This window comes from Salmo salar, chromosome ssa07, assembly GCF_905237065.1.
Source record: "Salmo salar chromosome ssa07, Ssal_v3.1, whole genome shotgun sequence".
NCBI lineage: Eukaryota > Metazoa > Chordata > Actinopteri > Salmoniformes > Salmonidae > Salmo > Salmo salar.
In genome coordinates this window covers 52,736,337-52,758,064 of record NC_059448.1, presented here as the reverse complement: position 1 = coordinate 52,758,064, position 21,728 = coordinate 52,736,337, and the positions used below count along the sequence as shown (strand labels likewise).

Sequence of the window (21,728 nt, the reverse complement as noted above, 5' to 3'; positions counted from 1 at the left end):
GATTCTTACCCAACAATTCTAATTGTTCTTTATTTGTTCATCACTCCTACACCACACCCCAAAATCAAAATGGTAAAATAAATGTTCCAACTGGAGATGGAAGACAAGACATTTCTCCCAGGTTTCTATCATTAAACATGTTCCATTAGCAATTGTGAATATCTCAAATGATCAAACCATGATGCCTGAAATCAACCAAGAACAAAAAGCTAAACATGCAAATAACTTACCAGTACGGAATACCAACAAAATATACCTAACTTGAACAAACACTGAATGACTTTCCTGTTAAACTCTTAGGTTCTGCATTCGTTGAACTTTGAAAGACATCGGTGAAACAGAGGTGTAGTCTGTCTGTTTTCCTTGATAAAAGACATGCTCAGAGTTTGTCCTTAAAGTACCTCTGGACTGGCATCTAAAATACCTATAACTCCTTCAGATCTAGTACTAATAACACTGAAACTCAACCTGAATAAAATAACTAATCAAGTTCATCAGGGATATTACATTCTCAGGGCAGCTTTTAAAAATGTGGCAGGTGATGGCGCTATTGCTTCGAAATGGCTTGTTTTTATGACATCACATAGGTGCTGGAACGCTGTCATCCAATCAGATGCGTATCGTGTCCCCCTAGGACCAATAAGAGGGCCTGTTGGAGAGCCTGTGCCCTTCCTCTCAAGATGTGTCCAATAGGGGGCTGAGGAGGGTGATATCGCCCTTTGCTGGTCAGCTAGCGCATCTTGTAGTCGTGGGAAATGGCCGCATTGCACAGCTGTCCTTTAAAGTCCAACTCAAAGGTGAACTCCAGGTCCCGCTGTAATACAAGAGAAGACTCTTCAGTCCAACTATAACCATTTGACAGTATCGTGTCGACCCCAACCATAGGTGCTGCCTCTGGTATTTTCTTTTCACATTGTCCTCCTACAATTTCAGCAACTATGGATGTGTAACCAGGCCAGCACAGTACGGCTTGGCTTAGTAGTGGGAAAATGGTATTTGAGATGGACACAACAGTAGGGATATTTAGCCCTTTTGAATGCTTTGAAAATACATCCTTCTTTCCTACCTCCATTTAAAGTAGTCACTGACGTACAGTTGAAGTCAGAGGTTTACATACACCTTAGCCAAATGCATTTAAACACAGTTAACAATTCCGGACATTTAATCCTAGTAAAAATTCCCTCTTAGGTCAGTTAGGATCAACACTTTATTTTAAGAATGTGAAATGTCAGAATAATAGAGTGATTTTATTTCAGCTTTTATTTCTTTCATCACATTCCCAGTGGGTCAGAAGTTTACACTCAATTAGTCTTTGGAAACATTTCCTTTAAATTGTTTAACTTGGGTCACACAAGCTTCCCACAATAAGCTGGGTGAATTTTGGCCCATTCCTCCTGACAGAGGAGTCAGGTTTGTAGGCCTCCTTGCTCGCACACACTTTTTCAGTTCTGCCCACAAATGTTCTATAGGATTGAGGTCAGGGCTTTGTGATGGCCACTCCAATACCTTGACTTTGTTGTCGTTTAAGCCATTTTGCCACAACTTTGGAAGTATGCTTGGGGTCATTGTCCATTTGGAAGACTCTTTTGCGACCAAGCTTTAACTTTCTGACTGATGTCTTGAGATGTTGCTTCAATATATCCACATAATTTTCCTCCCTCATGATGCCATCTATTTTGTGAAGTGCACCAGTCCCTCCTGCAGCAAAGGAGATTTCTCCAATAAGTACGATCTTTGTCCCCATGTGCAGTTGCAAACCGTAGTCTGGCTTTTTTATGGCAGTTTTGGAGCAGTGGCTTCTTCCTTGCTGAGTGGCCTTTTAGGTTATGTCGATATAGGACTCGTTTTATTGTGGATATAGATACTTTTGTACCTGTTTCCTCCAGCATCTTCACAAGGTCCTTTGCTGTTGTTCTGGGATTGATTTGCACTTCTCGCACCAAAGTACGTTCATCTCTAGGAGACAGAACGCGTCTCCTTCCTGAGCGGTATGATGGCTGCGTTGTCCCATGGTGTTTATACTTGCGTACTATTGTTTGTACAGATGAACGTGGTACCTTCAGGTGTTTGGAAATTGCTCCCAAGGATGAACCAGACTTGGCAGTCTCCAATTTCTTTTATGAGGTCTTGGCTGATTTCTTTTGATTTAACCATGATGTCAAGCAAAGAGGCACTGAGTTTGAAGGTAGGCCTTGAAATACATCCACAGGTAGACCTCCAATTGACATTAATGATGTCAATTAGCCTATCAGAAGCTTCTAAAGCCGTGACATCATTTTCTGGAATTTTCCAAGCTGTTTAAAGGCACAGTCAACTTAGTGTATGTAAACTTCTGACCCACTGGAATTGTGATACAGTGAATTATGAGTGAAATAATCTGTCTGTAAACAATTGTTGGAAAAATGACTTGTGTCATGCACAAAGTAGATGTCCTAACAGACTTGCCAAAACTATAGTTTGTTAACAAGACATTTCTGGAGTGGTTGAAAAATGAGATTTAATGACTCCAACCTAAGTGTATGTAAACTTCCAACTTCAACTGTATGTAAGGTTGGATAAGTGATGGAAAGTTTCCCACCGTACTACTTTCACCAATCCAACCCTCTCCGATCTGTGAATACTTCAAATAAGGGAAGAAGGGAGGATGCATTTGTAGAGTTTTAACAGTTAAAGTCAGTGGGTGGTACAGCAATAGGATGGCGGTTTTGCGGCGTCTGAGCTAATACTCAGGTAGGGCTTCACTCTTAGAAAGACATATTCATAGATCATGTTAAAGACTTGACATCTATAGTCAGGAGTCGTTGGTTGGACTATAGAAAACCCCCATCTGGAATAAAAAAAATTAAAACAGCATTTTATTCTATGCTGGCGTGGAGTGAGCTGCAGTTCTAGTACAGCGTAACTCTATTCTCACCACATTCTTTTCGTTAGGCTTGACTGCGATGCTGCCCAGTATCTCCTCTCCCTTCTTCACAGTCAGGTAGTCCTCCAGGTAAAACACTGTCTGCTTCCAGTGGGTACTTGCGGCATCAGGAGCTGGCCATGGGAGAGAGGGGGAGGAATAGGAGGAGGAGAACAAGAGGAGGGGGAGATGGAAGAGAGGGGGAGGAATAGGAGGAGGGGAACAAGAGAGGAGGAGGGGGAGATGGAAGAGAGGGGGAGGAATAGGGACAGGAGGCGAGAGGGAGATGGAAGAGAGGATAGGAGAAAATGAGTAGGGGAACGAGAGGGGGGGAGATCTCAATTGCATACATATTGAGTCCTCTCTCCTTGTCTCCTTCTCATCACCCATTGGATAAGAAAGCTAGATGTTCCTCCCCTCTGACCTATCCTCCAAAGGGTTTGAGAAGGAGAGAGGACGCAATGAGTATGCAATTGAGATCTTCACAGAGATGGTGGAGAATGAAATAATCAGGAGAGGGAGACAGAAAAAGTACCATTGGTCTGTATTTTTAACCTGTGCCGTTCCACTTAACACCACTAGAGGGGGGTCAAGAGCTGAGAATCCAAGTCAACTTGTCATTACAGGAAACAGCATAGGATGTTATTACTACATGTTTTTATGTCTAGCAGTACCTTTTGATCATCAGCCTCAAACCTACACCTCACAATAATATCGCCCTCCCCTTGTCAAAACCTTGATGAATTAACATGCAAAAAATGTGCTGTGCTTCCACAATCTTCCAAACAAAACCAAAGGATCATTGCCAGAGACAAGAATCTCCACAACTACAGGTATGAGAACAGTTTTTCACCCTGGCTTATTTGTACAAGTGCTACAGTTGACTGACTTACACGAAATGATTGATGTCTGTTTGAAATGACAACTTTCCATTGTTGCATAACCTGGACAGGACCCAGAAACTGAACACAGTGGTTCTCTCCCTGTAAAAGATCTCTCGCGGCTTCAGGTTCCAGACCTTATAACAACACAAGTGGCTTGTGTGGAAGACATGTAACTTATATTGTCATACACCTCATTTCAAAGGACCTAGCGTTTAGTCTACTTGAATGTGGTCACATCGCGGGTTAAGTTCATTAGTGCACACCGTAGCAAAACATTTTTGAAACGGAAAACATAAGTAGGTCTTTCTTATTGGACTAGTTTAGGTAGTCCTTCCCTGTTTCAGTCTGTTTTCTGACTCTTGGTGCCAAATGAACACAACCCATATGTGTGTGGTGAGGTCTAACCGGTAGAGAAGCCAGTCTTCTTATGACACTTGGTGAACTCGATGTTGAAGTAGGTGACCATGGCGTGGACATAGTCGTTCCTCTGGATCTGCAGGCAGAAGGCCGTGGTGAAAGACAGGTCCTCAGGCTTCACCGTGTAGATGTCCACTTCCTGGGTCATAGGTTACAAGGGAAATATGGTACAGGGTGACATGCATCGGAAGATAGATATCTCTCTCTCTCTCTCTCTCACACACACACACACACACACTTCTCCTTTCTCCTCTATCTCAACATCTCTCTCTCTCTCTCTCTCTCTCCTTACATCTATCACTCTCTCATACATAAAAGCACTGTCAGACATACACAAATCTCTCAAACACACGTCTTTGGCTCCATTCTGCCTCTTCAACCTCATTATCTATGGGATGATATTAGATTGTTGGGAAGCTTCATGACATGCTTTCTGATCTGCGGTGTTTTCTTCCCAGTCAGTGAACAGGTTTCTCTGCTGTGTCAGGAGCTATAATCTATTCTGTCACACTAAAGCACTTCAGGCTTGTAACTGGAAATGGAATCCACACCCTCTACCTGACTAAGCTCTCCTTCCATTTTTATGTTCTGCTCTTTATTTCATTCAATTCCACCCAATATATTTGTTTATTCATTCATTCACTCATTAATTTATCCATTCATTTATTCAATCCAGTCAGTCAGTGAGTCAATCATCTTTTTTATTAATTAGTTCCTTCATCTGTTCAATTCATCCATTCATCCTTTCATTCATACGCCCTTGAAAGCATGGCACCTCTCAGCATCAAATACTTTCCTCCTGAAGATAATGCACACAGCATCTTATACCTCACACACTGAAATGGAGGATATATTCTCTCTTTTGGATGATTGATGTGACATTGGACAGGACAGACAGGCCGTCATTGGACAGGACAGACAGGCCGTCATTGGACAGGACAGACAGGCCGTCATTGGCCAGGACAGACAGGCCGTCATTGGACAGGACAGACAGGCCGTCATTGGACAGGACAGACAGGCCGTCATTGGACAGGACAGACAGGCCGTCATTAGCCAGGACAGACAGGCCGTCATTGGACAGGACAGGACAGCAGTGTTAAATCCCAATGTGTCACACAGACCCGGGAGTGCTAGGCCTATTTATGGCTCAGATACGGTGGCTGGCATGGGTCCCACTGTGAAGTCTGTACAGTCTAGACACATTCATTGACAGGCAAATCACAGACAGGGACACGGAACCCATTTAGGGCTCATCATAATTCTTGGCTGGTAGTTTCTCTGTGACACTTCAATTTTTTAAAGTCATTTTTTAGTCTGTCTGGATTCAGGCAATAAATAATAACAAGTATGTATTATACGCAAGTGAGATTTAGATTTTTTGTTGTTGTTGCATATCCCAACTCCCCCTGAGAGTAGGGTCACGGCCAGGGTCAGCCATTAACACACACACACACACACACACACACACACACACACACACACACACACACACACACACACACACACACACACACACACACACACACACACACACACACACACACAAACTGACCTTGACTAGGCAGGAGTTGGTCACCACCTGTTTGGGGTCCACCACGTCCACCAGGGGCTCTCTCATGGCCACATTACGGATGCAGGTCATGTCAAAACCGTACACGTTCTCCCACCCTGAATACACACACACACTCAGATATGAGCAAATCTGGTACACTCTGTGTCTGAAGTGGTGGTCATCACACAGCCGCTCTCTCTCTCTCTAAGTGGTGGTCATCACACAGACCCCTCTCTCTCTAAGTGGTGGTCATCACACAGACCCTCTCTCTCTCTAAGTGGTGGTCATCACACAGCTCTCTCTCTCTAAGTGGTGGTCATCACACAGACCCTCTCTCTCTCTAAGTGGTGGTCATCACACAGACCCTCTCTCTCTCTAAGTGGTGGTCATCACACAGACCCTCTCTCTCTCTAAGTAGTGGTCATCACACAGATTCTCTCTCTCTCTCTCTCTAAGTGGTGGTCATCACACAGACCCTCTCTCTAAGTAGTGGTCATCACACAGACCCTCTCTCTCTCTAAGTGGTGGTCATCACACAGACCCTCTCTCTCTCTAAGTAGTGGTCATCACACAGATTCTCTCTCTCTCTCTCTCTAAGTGGTGGTCATCACACAGACTCTCTCTCTAAGTAGTGGTCATCACACAGACTCTTTCTCTCTCTCTAAGTGGTGGTCATCACACAGACTCTCTCTCTCTCTCTCTCTCTCTCTCTCAGTGGTGGTCATCACACAGACTCTCTCTCTCTCTCTCTCTCAGTGGTGGTCATCACACAGACTCTCTCTCTCTCTCTCTAAGTGGTGGTCATCACACAGACTCTCTCTCTCTCTAAGTGGTGGTCATCACACAGACCCTCTCTCTCTCTAAGTGGTGGTCATCACACAGACTCTCTCTCTAAGTAGTGGTCATCACACAGACTCTTTCTCTCTCTCTAAGTGGTGGTCATCACACAGACCCTCTCTCTCTCTAAGTGGTGGTCATCACACAGACTCTCTCTCTAAGTAGTGGTCATCACACAGACTCTTTCTCTCTCTCTAAGTGGTGGTCATCACACAGACTCTCTCTCTCTCTCTCTCTCTCTCTCTCTAAGTGGTGGTCATCACACAGACCCTCTCTCTCTCTCTAAGTGGTGGTTATCACACAGACCCTCTCTCTCTCTAAGTGGTGGTCATCACACAGACCCTCTCTCTCTAAGTGGTGGTCATCACACAGACCCTCTCTCTCTCTCAGTGGTGGTCATCACACAGACTCTCTCTCTCTCTCTCTCTCTCTCTCTCTCTCTCAGTGGTGGTCATCACACAGACTCTCTCTCTCTCTCTCTCTCTCTCTCTCTCAGTGGTGGTCATCACACAGACTCTCTCTCTCTCTCTAAGTGGTGGTTATCACACAGACCCTCTCTCTCTCTAAGTGGTGGTCATCACACAGACCCTCTCTCTCTAAGTGGTGGTCATCACACAGACCCTCTCTCTCTAAGTGGTGGTCATCACACAGACCCTCTCTCTCTAAGTGGTGGTCATCACACAGACCCTCTCTCTCTCTCAGTGGTGGTCATCACACAGACTCTCTCTCTCTCTCTCTCTCTCTCTCTCTCTCTCTCTCTCTCTCAGTGGTGGTCATCACACAGACTCTCTCTCTCTCTCTCTCTCTCTCTCTCTCAGTGGTGGTCATCACACAGACCCTCTCTCTCTCTAAGTAGTGGTCATCACACAGACCCCCTCTCTCTCTAAGTAGTGGTCATCACACAGATTCTCTCTCTCTCTCTCTCTAAGTGGTGGTCATCACACAGACCCTCTCTCTCTAAGTGGTGGTCATCACACAGACCCTCTCTCTCTCTCAGTGGTGGTCATCACACAGACTCTCTCTCTCTCTCTCTCTCTCTCTCTCTCTCTCTCTCAGTGGTGGTCATCACACAGACTCTCTCTCTCTCTCTCTCTCTCTCAGTGGTGGTCATCACACAGACCCTCTCTCTCTCTAAGTAGTGGTCATCACACAGACCCCCTCTCTCTCTAAGTAGTGGTCATCACACAGATTCTCTCTCTCTCTCTCTCTAAGTGGTGGTCATCACACAGACCCTCTCTCTCTCTAAGTAGTGGTCATCACACAGACCCCCTCTCTCTCTAAGTAGTGGTCATCACACAGACTCTCTCTCTCTCTCTAAGTGGTGGTCATCACACAGACCCTCTCTCTCTCTAAGTAGTGGTCATCACACAGACCCTCTCTCTCTCTCTCTCTCAGTGGTGGTCATCACACAGACCCTCTCTCTCTCTCTCTCTCAGTGGTGGTCATCACACAGACTCTCTCTCTCAGTAGTGGTCATCACACATACTCTCTCTCTCTCTCTCTCTCTCTCTCAGTGGTGGTCATCACACAGACCCTCTCTCTCTCTCTCAGTGGTGGTCATCACACAGACCCTCTCTCTCTCTCTCAGTGGTGGTCATCACACAGACCCTCTCTCTCTCTCTTAGTGGTGGTCATCACACAGACCCTCTCTCTCTCTCTCAGTGGTGGTCATCACACAGACCTCTCTCTCTCTCTCTCTCTAAGTGGTGGTCATCACACAGACCCTCTCTCTCTCTCTAAGTAGTGGTCATCACACAGACCCTCTCTCTCTCTAAGTAGTGGTCATCACACAGACCTCTCTCTCTCTCAGTGGTGGTCATCACACAGACCCTCTCTCTCTCTCTCTCTCAGTGGTGGTCATCACACAGACTCTCTCTCTCAGTAGTGGTCATCACACATACTCTCTCTCTTTCTCTCTCTCTAAGTGGTGGTCATCACACAGACTCTCTCTCTCAGTAGTGGTCATCACACATACTCTCTCTCTCTCTCTCTCATGTATACTCTCTCTCTCTCTCAGTGGTGGTCACACACAGACCTCTCTCTCTCTCAGTGGTGGTCATCACACAGACCCTCTCTCTCTCTCTCAGTGGTGGTCATCACACAGACCCTCTCTCTCTCTCTAAGTGGTGGTCATCACACAGACCCCCTCTCTCTCTAAGTAGTGGTCATCACACAGATTCTCTCTCTCTCTCTCTCTAAGTAGTGGTCATCACACATACTCTCTCTCTCTCTCTCTCTAAGTGGTGGTCATCACACAGACTCTCTATCTCTCTCTCAGTGGTGGTCATCACACAGACCCTCTCTCTCTCTCTCAGTGGTGGTCATCACACAGACTCTCTCTCAGTGGTGGTCATCACACAGACTCTATTGGCACTGTGTTGGATTGGAAGAGTATCTCAAGTTTTAGATTGAGACTAAAACTGTTATTCTCTATTTGCTGCCTAGGATCGATAACAACCCTCAGAAACAGTGGAAAGATAGCACAGCTTTACAGTTGCCAAAAACGTGGGCTCAGTCCTTCCACCCTCCCTTAGTGTGTCTATCTGGTGTTGCTCTAGTGAGAGACAGGGGCCTTAAATACTCTTCTACTATGTCTGGCAGCCTTGTATTATAGGTCTACTTCAGTTAGGGTTAAGAACAGAGCAGACAGGCTCTCCCTCTCTTACCTCCATCCCTCCTCTACACAGCTCTCTGTAGTCTAGTCCAACCCAGAGGCTGGAGGAGAGAGCCTACCGGAAGAGGGAGAGGATAGGATACCTCCAGCATACATACAGTATACACACAGTAGCTAAGAAACGGAGACGGAAGGATGTTCTCACAGTGTATCTTGAAGTCCTTGTACTGCCTGTCCTCGATGGCCACCACATACAGGGCAGCCCTGTCAGGAAACATCAGCCCTCCAGGCTTCTGAATGTGAGAGGAGACACCAACATAAATTTAGTTGAGATACACCTCATAGAGAATAGAGACATCCTACAGTCACATGCATTGTCTGCACACCTGGCATCCTGTAACATTAGCTCATACCCGGTCTAAAACCCTGAAGCAGCAACACTGGTTAGAAACCAGATCGTCTTCTCGCTGGGCGCTATAAGCAGGACCTTTGTCGATATGTGGATGCACACACACACGCACAAACGTACATGCACACACACATGCACACACATCATTGCACACATACATGCATGCATGTACAGGTGTAGAATCTTCATTTGATCTATATTGTAACAGAAAAATTATTCTGCAGCAACAGGATTTGAACGTTTAGTCCATAATGTTGCTTGATTGGTGGTTAGGCTATTAGCTGGACAAAAGGTGGCTACATGAAAAGAGCATTACTGTTAATATAACCGTGTGTTAGTGTGGGTTTTCAGTGAATTTATGTAAATCTTCAAAGCTCATCTGCATATCCTGTGGTGCAAGAAAATTCTCAGCAACAAAAGACTGACCAAATTAAGATCCTACACCTGTATTTTCTCTCTCTCTCTCTCTCTCTCTCTCTCTCTCTCTCTCTCTCTCTCTCTCTCTCTCTCTCTCTCTCTCTCTCTCTCTCTCTCACACCCATACACAAAAACAAACACACAGGCTTACTAGCCATTTGTCCCTGGCGAAGATGACCGTATTGAGCATAGACTCGTAGAAGAGACAGTAGCCCATCCACTCTGAGATGATAATGTCTACTTTCTCCACTGGCAGCTCCACCTCCTCCACCTTCCCATTGAAGATGGTGATGACTGAAGGACAGGACACAGAATGTCACTCACAACACACACTCCACTACACTAAACACTCCACTACACTAAACACTCCACTACACTACACTAAACACTCCACTACACTAAACACTCCACTACACTAAACACTCTACTACACTAAACACTCTACTACACTAAACACTCTACTACACTAAACACTCCACTACACTAAACACTCCACTACACTACACTAAACACTCTACTACACTAAACACTCCACTACACTACACTAAACACTCTACTACACTAAACACTCCACTACACTACACTAAACACTCTACTACACTAAACACTCCACTACACTAAACACTCCACTACACTACACTAAACACTCCACTACACTAAACACTCCACTACACTAAACACTCTACTACACTAAACACTCTACTACACTAAACACTCCACTATACTAAACACTCTACTATACTAAACACTCTACTACACTAAACACTCTACTATACTAAACAATCTACTACACTAAACACTCCACTCCACTAAACACTGCACTACACTAAACACTCCACTAAACACTGCACTACACTAAACACTCCACTATACTAAACACTCCACTACACTAAGCACTCCACTATACTAAACACTCTACTACACTAAACACTCCACTACACTAAACACTCTACTATACTTAACACTCCACTACACTAAACACTCCACTACACTAAACACTCCACTACACTAAACACTCCACTATACTAAACACTCTACTACACTAAACACTCCACTACACTAAACACTCCACTACACTAAACACTCCACTACACTAAACACTCTACTACACTAAACACTCTACTACACTAAACACTCCACTATACTAAACACTCCACTATACTAAACACTCCACTATACTAAACACTCCACTACACTAAACACTCCACTATACTAAACACTCCACTACACTAAACACTCCACTACACTAAACACTCCACTACACTAAACACTCCACTACACTACACTAAACACTCCACTACACTAAACACTCTACTATACTAAACACTCCACTACACTAAACACTCCACTATACTAAACACTACACTACACTAAACACTCTACTATACTAAACACTCCACTACACTAAACACTCCACTACACTAAACACTCTACTATACTAAACACTCCACTACACTAAACACTCCACTACACTAAACACTCTACTACACTAAACACTCCAAAACACTAAACACTCCACTACACTAAACACCCCACTACACTAAACACTCCACTATACTAAACACTCCAGTACACTAAACACTCTACTACACTAAACACTCCAGTACACTAAACACTCTACTACACTAAACACTCCACTACACTAAATACTCTACTACACTAAATACTCTACTACACTAAACACTCCACTACACTAAACACTCAAATACACTAAACACTCTACTACACTAAACACTCCACTAAACTAAACACTACTCTACACCAAACACTCCACTACAACAAAAATATATTCTAAATGTTAGAATAACATTGATCAAGTGTCAATGTTCCACTTTTTGTTCTGGGTCATTCAATTAGATGTCCATCTGTGGAGTTCCATCAATGTGACATTTCAGAGTGGTGATCAGTGACATACAGCTCATTCTGATTGATGTCTCAGTTTAGCGATGTTTTGTTTGGGAGGAGAGCTGCCAGACAGAGCTGCCAGACAGAGTCCAGGGTGAAGATGTCTGTCTGAATATCTCTCCCTCTCTCTCTCCCTCTCCCCTGCCTCTCTCTCCTCTCTCTCTCTCTCTCTCTCTCTCTCTCTCTCTCATTGATACTTTATCAATGTTAATATATCATGTCTCTCAGTATGCCAGCTGTCTCCCCCACTGCACCCGGATAGTAATAAGGATCCACAGAACATGAGTAGCCTATTATGTATACTATGCATATTATGGTTGCAAGTTGCCTTTAGACACAGTTCTAGAATCAGAAGTTGCCTTTAGACACAGTTCTAGAATCAGAAGTTGCCTTTAGACACAGTTCTAGAATCAGAAGTTGCCTTTAGACACAAATCTGTTTATCCTCCCCAAATCCTCCCCAAATCCTTGTCCCTTGACTAGTTAACTTGTAGCATGTAACTTTGACAGGACATAGCCATGTCGCCTACCCTGTGTGAACCTATATAGATAATTGGTTTGTAGTGTAACTCTTACCATTGTGTAGGTGGTTGGACTTGATGATTTTCTCAGAATACTCTGATATACTTGAACACTCAATCTGGGGAACATAACAAGAAGGAACAAACAGGTTTGATGAATGTCAGTAAATAAAGAAAAGGTCTGGACTGCTCCTGTGCTTTATTCAGTGGAGAAATGTTGGATGTGCACATCACCTACATACTCGTTGATGAATGTTAGGTCACACACACACACACACACACACACACACACACACACACACACACACACACACACACACACACACACACACACACACAAGGGTTGCAGCTTTACCACTCATCCTAGATCCAATCTCCACTTTATCAAAAATGTTATCCATGTGCTGTATCTTTTCCCTCTCTCCTCCATTGGTGTTATACAGTGGGAAGAACAAGTATTTGATACACTGCTGATTTTGCAGGTTTTCCTACTTACAAAGCATGTAGAGGTCTGTAATTTTTATCATAGGTACACTTCAACTGTGTTTGTGTGTGTGTGTGTGTGTGCGTGCGTGTGTGTGCGTGTGTGCGCGCGCGTGTGTGTGTGTGCGTGTGTGTGAACAAGTGTCAGTGCTACACCCACCAGGACTTGTATCATTTATATCCACTTCAACTCAACAGACAGATCAGACGACAGTCGAATATCAACCATCAAGTCCTTTTGTTCCTCAGCCTGGTTCACACTACAGGGCCAACCCGAGCCAGGCCACGCCGATCTGGGCTGGCCTGGTAACGCATCCACCATGGCTGCTTGAGCCATGCTGGAAAAGGACAATGTGAAAGGAAAATATAAAACCCAGCAGGGTATGGTTCAGCTCGGCCCTATAGTGTCCAACAGCCATCTGTTAAATGCATAGTCAGGGGCGCGTTCAGAAGCACGCAACGTTTTGGAAAGTTTAGATAGAAATAGGCTATGTAGAACGAACATGCCTCTCCACATGGAGAATTAAGGAATCACATCAGCTCTATTCATGGAAAGTCTATCTGCAACATTCGACAACGTTTGGGAAATGAACAGTGTGAAAAATGTGTTTGGTGTTTAAAGCAGGACAAGGACTCTCACCCCGTACACGTGCCTGGCGCCCGCGTTGGCAGCGAACATGGACAGAATGCCTGTCCCACTGCCCACGTCCAGAACTATCTTGTCCTTGAACATGTGCTTGTTGTGGTACATGGCATTCCTATAGGTCAGGGTCCGTACTTCATCCTTCAGCATCTCCTGTCCAACAGGGAACAAGATGGGAATGTTGATAGGATTGGGAATCTCACAGAGAGCTGAATCCTAACTTTTATTTAAGTCGAGTTTTCACTTAGGGCTGGATTCAATCCTTATCGCAGAAGTATTGTGGAATATCCAGCCTTTAGTCATGCATTGGTGTCAATGGGAGACTAAGTGAATATTTAACTTATGTGGAAGTTAGGATTTCCAGAATGTGCAAGACTTTGTAGCTCTGTGACAATGACTAGGTCCAGGAGTTGTACCTGGTCAGGTCATGGGGTCAGGAAAACATGATACCATGATACACAGAGGATGTCAAGCTCAAAAAACTTAACCCTATCCCAGCGAAGATCGGCTTTTCATTCATCTGACTTTCAGTTATCTGCATGTCCAGCCCTCATATTTAGCCTCACAATGAAGTATTTTACCATTTTATTTTCAGGACAACCAGGGCTACAAGTAGAACACAAAACACAATTTGACTTAAACAGTTGCATTCATGGGTTTTATTGACAAATGTCAATTTAAAAACTTAGGTCTGTGAAAAAATGTATATCTAACAACTGTTTGGAGTTTGTGACATCAACTATGTGAGCTTATCATAGTTTTACAGACAGTATGTCCTATGATCTTCTATGTAGAAGAACCCCTTACCTTCTAATCACTCTTGTGTGGCTTGTCTGCTTCATAGGGCAAGTAGTTTTTCATAGATAGCTTTTAATAGTTTGTAGCTCAAACCATTCGGACTCTACAGATGTTTTTCTATAAAAGACCCGGACCCAGACACCCTTTCGGGATCCGCCCTTGTCTCAAAAACGCTGCTCTAGTGCAGCCCCCATTAATCACACAGACTAATGGTGTCTATGGGTGCAGAAGAAATAAACAAATCCAATGGTACAACCCAGAAGTCTGTAACTCAAACACACTATGTTAAAAAAGGGCTTAGATGTCCAAAACGCCCTGGCAATACGGTGGGACTCATTGGGTTAATATCAGGCTAAGAGAGATTCAACAGAGTGTGGAAAATGTGTATATAAATGTCCTCATACAGGACGTAATGAATATGCTACACTGAACAATTCAGAAGTGGGAGGTACATGTGTGTGTCCCAAATGTCCCCATATTGTATAGCGCACTACTTTCCACCAGATCCCTATGGGCCCTGGTTGAAAGAAGTGCCCTACATAGTGAATATGGTGCCATTTGGGACGTAGTGCATGTCCTCTTAAACATGTAGAAATGACAGCTTCTGGATTTCTATTCATAGAAAACGATCATAGTGACAGAGGCAGTATTTAGGCCGCATCCCTGGCACAGGCTCTTTAAATAGAGGTAGGTCTATAACGAAACCCTGCTGGGATTATCTGATACCCATCTATCTGCACTCGCACACACACTCACACATTTTATCGGGGGCAGTTCTGTTCTTGGGTCTGCTTGGCATTCAGACTGTAACCTGACCCACATGCTAAATAAGGACCTTGATAGAAACACATTTTTTGGTTGTTCCCATTTTCTTTTAGGTTACCTAGAGCATTTGGGGTATGAGTCTGACACTTCAATAGATCACTATCTGGGGTATGAGTCTGACACTTCAATAGATCACTATCTGGGGTATGAGTCTGACACTTCAATAGATCACTATCTGGGGTATGAGTTTGACATTTCAATAGATCACCTCTGAGGTATGAGTCTGACACTTCAATAGATCACTATCTGGGGTATGAGTCTGACACTTCAATAGATCACTATCTGGGGTATGAGTCTGACACTTCAATAGATCACTATCTGGGGTGTGAGTCTGACACTTCAATAGATCACTATCTGGGGTATGAGTCTGACACTTCAATAGATCACTATCTGGGGTATGAGTCTGACACTTCAATAGATCACTATCTGGGGTATGAGTCTGACATTTCAATAGATCACTTCTGGGGTATGAGTCTGACACTTCAATAGATCACTATCTGGGGTATGAGTCTGACATTTCAATAGATCACTATCTGGGGTATGAGTCTGACATTTCAATAGATCACCTCTGGAGTATGAGTCTGACACTTCAATAGATCACTCTCTGGGGTATGAGTCTGACACTTCAATAGATCACTATCTGGGGTATGAGTCTGACACTTCAATAGATCACTATCTGGGGTATGAGTCTGACACTTCAATAGATCACTCTCTGGGGTATGAGTCTGACACTTCAATAGATCACTATCTGGGGTATGAGTCTGACACTTCAATAGATCACTATCTGGGGTATGAGTCTGACACTTCAATAGATCACTATCTGGGGTATGAGTCTGACACTTCAATAGATCACTATCTGGGGTATGAGTCTGACACTTCAATAGATCACTATCTGGGGTATGAGTCTGACACTTCAATGCCTCGCCCTCTTTCCTTATCCATGCCAGGTACCAGGATGTCAGTCCTGTGACAGTCAGTCAGTTAAGCAGGCAGGCAGGCAGTCAACCAGTCAGTCCATTAGTCAGTCAAGCAGGCAGACAGGCAGCAAACCGTCAGTCCATTAGTCAGTTCCTTAGTTGTTCAGTCAGTCCGTCTGAACATCTGCTTGTCAATCCATCAATTAAATTTGCTGGCAGCTGCATCCGAAAACGTGTAAAGCCTAAACCCCCCAGAGAGCAAGCAGTGGTTACAAAACATCCCAACAGGCAGGATAGTAAGAACATCCATGAGTCTCCTACCTACAGTGCCTCCAGAAAATGTTCACACCACTTGACTTTTTCCACATTCTGTTGTGTTACAGCCTTTTTTGGGTCACTGGCCCACACACAATAGCGTATAATGTCAACTTTTGTACAAATTAATAACAAATGAAAAGTTGAAATGTCTTGAGCAATAAGTATTCAACCCCTTTGTTATGGAAAGCCTAAATAAGTTCAGGAGTACACATTTGCTTAACAAGTCACATATTAATGTACGTATTAATTGCATGGACTCACTCTGTGTGCAATAATAGTGTTTAATTAACACGATTTTTGAACGACTACCTCATCTCTGAACCCCACACATACAATTATCTGTAAGGTCCCTCAGTCGAACAGTGAATTTCAAACAGATTGAACCACAAAGACCAAGGAGGTTTTCCAATGCCTCCCAAAGAAGGGCACCTATTGGTTATAATTATAATGAATTATGCTTTGGATGGTGTATCAATGCACCCAGTCACTACAAAGATACAGGCATCCTTCCTAACTCAATTGCCGGAGAGGAAGGAAAACGCTCAGGGATTTCACCATGAGGCCAATAGTGACTTTAAAACATAGTTTAATGGATGTTATAGGAGAAAACTGAGAATGGATCAACAACATTGTAGTTACTCCACAATATAAACCTGATTGACAGAGTGAAAAGAAGGAAGCCTCTACAGAATAAAAATATTCCAAAACATGAATCCTGTTTGCAATAAGGCACTAAAGTAAAACTGCTAAAAAAAATGTGGCAAAGAAATTAACTTTATGTTCTGAATACAAAGTGTTATGTTTTGGGCAAATCCATCGCTAAGTACCACTCTTCATATTATTAAGCATGGTGGTGGCTGCATCATGTTATGGGTATGCATGTCATTGGCAAGGAAGAGAGTATTTTAAACATTTTAATGATACAAAAACCAGAATAGAGCTAAGCACAGGCAAAATCCTAGAGGAAAATGGGTTCAGTCTGCTTTTCAACAGACAATGGGAGACAAATGCACTTTTCAGCAGGACAATAGCCTAAAACACAAGGCCAAATCTACACTGGAGTTGCTTACCAAGATGACATTGAATGTTCCCGAGTTGCCTAGTTACAGTTTTGACTTAAATCGGCTTGAAAATCTATGGCAAAACTTGAAAATGGCTGTCGAGCAATGATCAACAACCAACTTGACAGTGCTTGAAGAATTTTTTTAAGAATAATGTGCAAATATTGTACAATACAATCCAAGTGTGCAAAGCTCTTAGAGACTTGCCTGGAATGACTCAGCTGTAATCACTGACAAAGGTGATTCTAACATGTATTGACTTAGGGGGTTGTATACTTATCTCATCAGGATATATTAGTATTTTATTTTGTATAGCTTGTTATTTCACATTACAGAGTATGTGGATTGTTGACAAAAAAACAACAATTAAATCCATTTTAATCTCACTTTGTAACACAACAAAATTTGGAAAAAGTAAAGCGTTGTGAATACTTTCTGAAGGCACTATATCTACCTCATGGATGAGTCTCCTACCTACTTCATGGATGAGTATCCTACCTACCTACCTACCTACCTACCTACCTACCTACCTACCTACCTACCTACCTACCTACCTACCTACCTACCTACCTACCTACCTACCACCTACCTACCTACCTCGTGGATGAGTCTCCTACCTACCTATCTGATAGATGAGTCTCCTACCCACCTACCTACTTCATGGATGAGTCCCCTACCTACCTCATGGATGCCAAAGTGGGCGTAGGAGTCAAAGTAGTAGTCCTGCGATGTCATTTCCTCTGGGTTGAGCAGCTTTGCCATCTTGCCGCGCCTGGGGCAGGTGGGCAGGGCCGCTACATGGGGCGTATGTGGAGGGTGTGGCACATGGTGGACAGTAGGCACAGGTTTTGGCAAGGAGGCAGGCTGAAAGGACTGCGACTGGGGGGTAGTGATGGTACGCTGCCGCTAAGAGAGAGGAGGGGGTGAGGCAGAGAGAAATAGGGAATATGAAGACAGAGAGAAGGGTAGGGATAGCGCAAATAAAGAGACAGAAATAAAGATAGACAATGTGGGGAGGAAAGAGAGATGGGAGAGTGAGAGATGAAAAGGTGGGAGGGAGAGGGATATATAGAGAGAGAGAGGGAGGAAGGGAGAGCGAGGGAGAGATTGAAAATTAGGGACAGACAAAAGTGAGTGGAGGTGTATTTGAAGAGAGGGCACTTGAACATTATCAGAGAACAGCAACAGGACTGGATCTGTTTGCAATAACAAATCGCTTTCAATACAGTGCACTTTGATTCAAAACCATTTGTTATAGCATTACATGGCTAAATGTGTTATTTACAAATACAGTGAAGCACTTAGAATGCATTAGAGGTCACTTGGTAGGCTAGATTACATAATGTTACGCATCTACCCGTTTTCAGAGCAGCAGGAGTCCATGCGACAGATTGTGCCGAACGGATAGTGAAATCAGCACCAAGGACAGCGCACACGCTAACCACTACAGATCATTTCTGCATTGCATTTCTTTGCAAATTTAATATTTTAACGGGATATATGCCATAACAATTTACAAAAACAACTAAACGTTGCATGTGCCTGCATTGCTTTTTACAGACACCAGTAGTCGATACATCATTGATTACTTCAAAACTGACAAAGACACTAAAACATTAATAAACAGAACCATCAGAAATGGATCTTTATCGATTATATCAATATTACCGAAGATTTTGACCAGCATTTGTCACTCCTTGGATCATTTACCAGCGAACTGACATACCTCAGAATTGTCCGGCTCCGCCATTTTTCTCCGTAGGAGCAGGCAACGCGAGTGCCTCAGTCCCATATGAGCCAACGCGATTTCTTCAACCCAGGGAGGGAAAAATCTTATATAAAATAAACTTAGTAGCTCTCTTTGGATGAGCTAGATTTGTTTTCTCTAGATTGACTTTCATAAATGATGCAAACGTTTAATATCAGAAATAGTTCATATTTTAGGCTAAATTCCAACTTATTGTTAGCCCCCTAAAAAGTTATCATGCTCTTCTAAAACGTTTGTTTCACATCGATAAAAACGACAGTTTTCCATTTTGTAAAAGTTACAGGTGGTTCCTATAGAGGCACTTGGACATCAATTGCGCCAGCACCCCGAATTAACCTTCCTCTCTCCTCTAGCGCACTGCAACATATGCCTATGATGCAAGCAAACTATACCAAAATGCCTGTAGTCCACGTTAGGAAAATACATCCTCATTCTCGGCTTCCCCTCAACAGTTGTTTTCCACGTCTGTCAACATATCTCACAAGTCGTTGGCTTGAAATCGCCCCGTCAGTGATATTTTATTCGGAGAAGGATGCGCTATCCTCCGTTTGACTTGGCTACGTTCCCATGGCAAAAGTTGAACTTGACTATTGAGTTGGAGCTGTTCATTTAAGGTTTTACAGGCAGGCAGGCACCCGTTTTTCCAAGAACCGGGTCGTGATCAGAAGTTATAAATCGATGCCTCCCAGATGCTTCTCTTCACCTTCACACCAGATTTTCCGGCAGAATATAGAGAGATACTGTATTTAGCGGACCAATTGCCGTACTTCTCGACTTTCGCAGGATTCCCCACCCGGCAGGGCAATTCTTATGAGCACGCAAGTGTCTGTACCTTTGCAGCATACGTTTCCCCCATACTGTATCTAAACTACTTTATATGAGCCATGACCTTGAAGACATGTTCTAGCCTACTTTCGTAATTAACACAAGAAAAGCCTTAAATCATTTGGGGCAAAATGGATCGAAACTGTGCGTAATTTTCCTAAATGATACGAATGACTCTTGACACACTCCCAGGCGTGCCATTCGATCTTAAATGTGAACATTTGTGAATGATCTAATTTGCAGAGTCATTGCAAAGTTGGAAATCTAATCGCCTACAGGTGTTTAGTTTATTTCCCTAAAGTGTCATTATGCATAATGAGGACTTGGATCGCGATACAATAATTGCTGCTTTTAAGGTTGCACCGCAATTTCATAATATAAAATATATATGATTGATGGGCTACACATACTGTAATGAGTATCGTCCGTTATCATATGTTCAGCATCACACTGACCAGGCCTAAGACTCAGAACCAGAAGACGTTATTGCCATGCAACAGTGTTACTACTTCTCTTGGTCTTTTACAAAAAAATCATCCATATATTTTCTATCTTATTTCTATCGTATTCATATAATAATAAAACAGAAAAAAGTAAACGTCCATTAATTTAATGACGCATATTTGCACAAACAGCCTTGCATTTCAACACTAAACTGTGACACTTGCAGACACATTGTATATTATCCGCAAAACACCAAATGACTAAGTGTCTCTCGACTAAAGCGAAATCTTGTTCTAGAGCAGATGCCTCGAGCCTGTTCCTGATTATAGATTGAGGAGGTGTGAGTTTATTGTTAGGCAGCTATAGCAGCTTCCCCCACATTACCACTGCCTGCCTGCCTCCCACTTCCCTGCTTGTGTAATGGCTCAACAGTGGCAGCTGCTGATGGAAACTGGGGAGCCATGCTTCCATTCACAGATGCTGAGAATGGTAATACACAAGTGCCACACACACACACACACACACACACACACAGCATCAAACCATATTAAAATAAATATTCCTTAGGCCATTTAAAAGAAGAAAGTATACAATTACACAAGGACAAATCCAGAAATTGTCCTTCCTCCCTGGGGCAGTGGTGTAGCCTAGTGGTTAGAGTGTTGGACTAGTAATGCCAGGGTTGTGGGTTCGATTCCCACGGGGGGACCAGTATGAAAATAAATTTAAAAAATGTATGAAATGTATCCATTCGCCACTGTAAGTTGCTCTGGATAATAGTGTCTGCTAAATGACTAAAATGTAAATGTAACCAAAAGGTTGTAAGTTCAAATCCCTGAGCTGACAAGGTACAAATCTGTGCTTCTGCCCCTGAACAAGGCAGTTAACCCACTGTTCCTAAAATAAGAATTTGTTGTTAGCTGACTTGCCTAGTTAAATAAAGGTAAAAAAAACATGTACTTTCTTTAACAGTCATGAGCATTATGTGCTGGTTGTACTCAAGGACACCAGCCCATGCAACACACTGCACAGCTGTGGGTGGCAATAGCCTTGGGCAGCTTCTTAGTACAAGTACGTCTGTCTGTATACCATGAGAGGGAGTGGGATTGCTTTTTACAAGGTTCACAAACGTTGAGGAAATAAGTATTTACGATTGAATTAGTATGAAAATCATTGTTAGATGATACCT

At 43.3% G+C, this 21,728-nt stretch overlaps 1 protein-coding gene across 2 annotated transcripts; it reads right to left on the bottom strand.

Moving 5' to 3' along the window:
• Nucleotides 1-16: 16 nt before the first annotated feature.
• Nucleotides 17-20,090, bottom strand: LOC106609627 (protein arginine N-methyltransferase 8-B). 2 transcript variants are annotated; one of them, XM_045722246.1, is made up of 10 exons: nucleotides 19,229-20,090; nucleotides 18,184-18,408; nucleotides 13,581-13,736; nucleotides 12,513-12,576; nucleotides 10,184-10,326; nucleotides 9,412-9,499; nucleotides 5,756-5,871; nucleotides 4,192-4,342; nucleotides 2,915-3,036; nucleotides 17-814 (listed from the first exon to the last, which is right to left on the bottom strand). In XM_045722246.1, exons 1-10 carry the CDS (start codon nucleotides 19,292-19,294, stop codon nucleotides 731-733), a joined length of 1,215 nt encoding a protein of 404 aa, XP_045578202.1. In that variant the 5' UTR covers nucleotides 19,295-20,090; the 3' UTR covers nucleotides 17-730. The 2 variants fall into 2 exon arrangements, with proteins under 2 accessions (XP_045578202.1, XP_045578203.1); XM_045722247.1 differs by having other exon boundaries at nucleotides 19,171-19,252.
• Between the last annotated feature and the right edge of the window lie 1,638 nt (nucleotides 20,091-21,728).

Excerpts from the sequence above, each read along its gene's own strand:
- LOC106609627 (XM_045722246.1), bottom strand. The coding sequence starts at position 19,294 with ATGGGACTGAGGCACTCGCGTTGCCTGCTCCTACGGAGAAAAATGGCG. Across the intron at positions 3,037-4,191 it reads GAAGACTGGCTTCTCTACCG|CTCCTGATGCCGCAAGTACC; the intron begins GTTAGACCTCAC and ends TCCCATGGCCAG. Across the intron at positions 815-2,914 it reads AGCCTAACGAAAAGAATGTG|CGGGACCTGGAGTTCACCTT; the intron begins GTGAGAATAGAG and ends CTTGTATTACAG.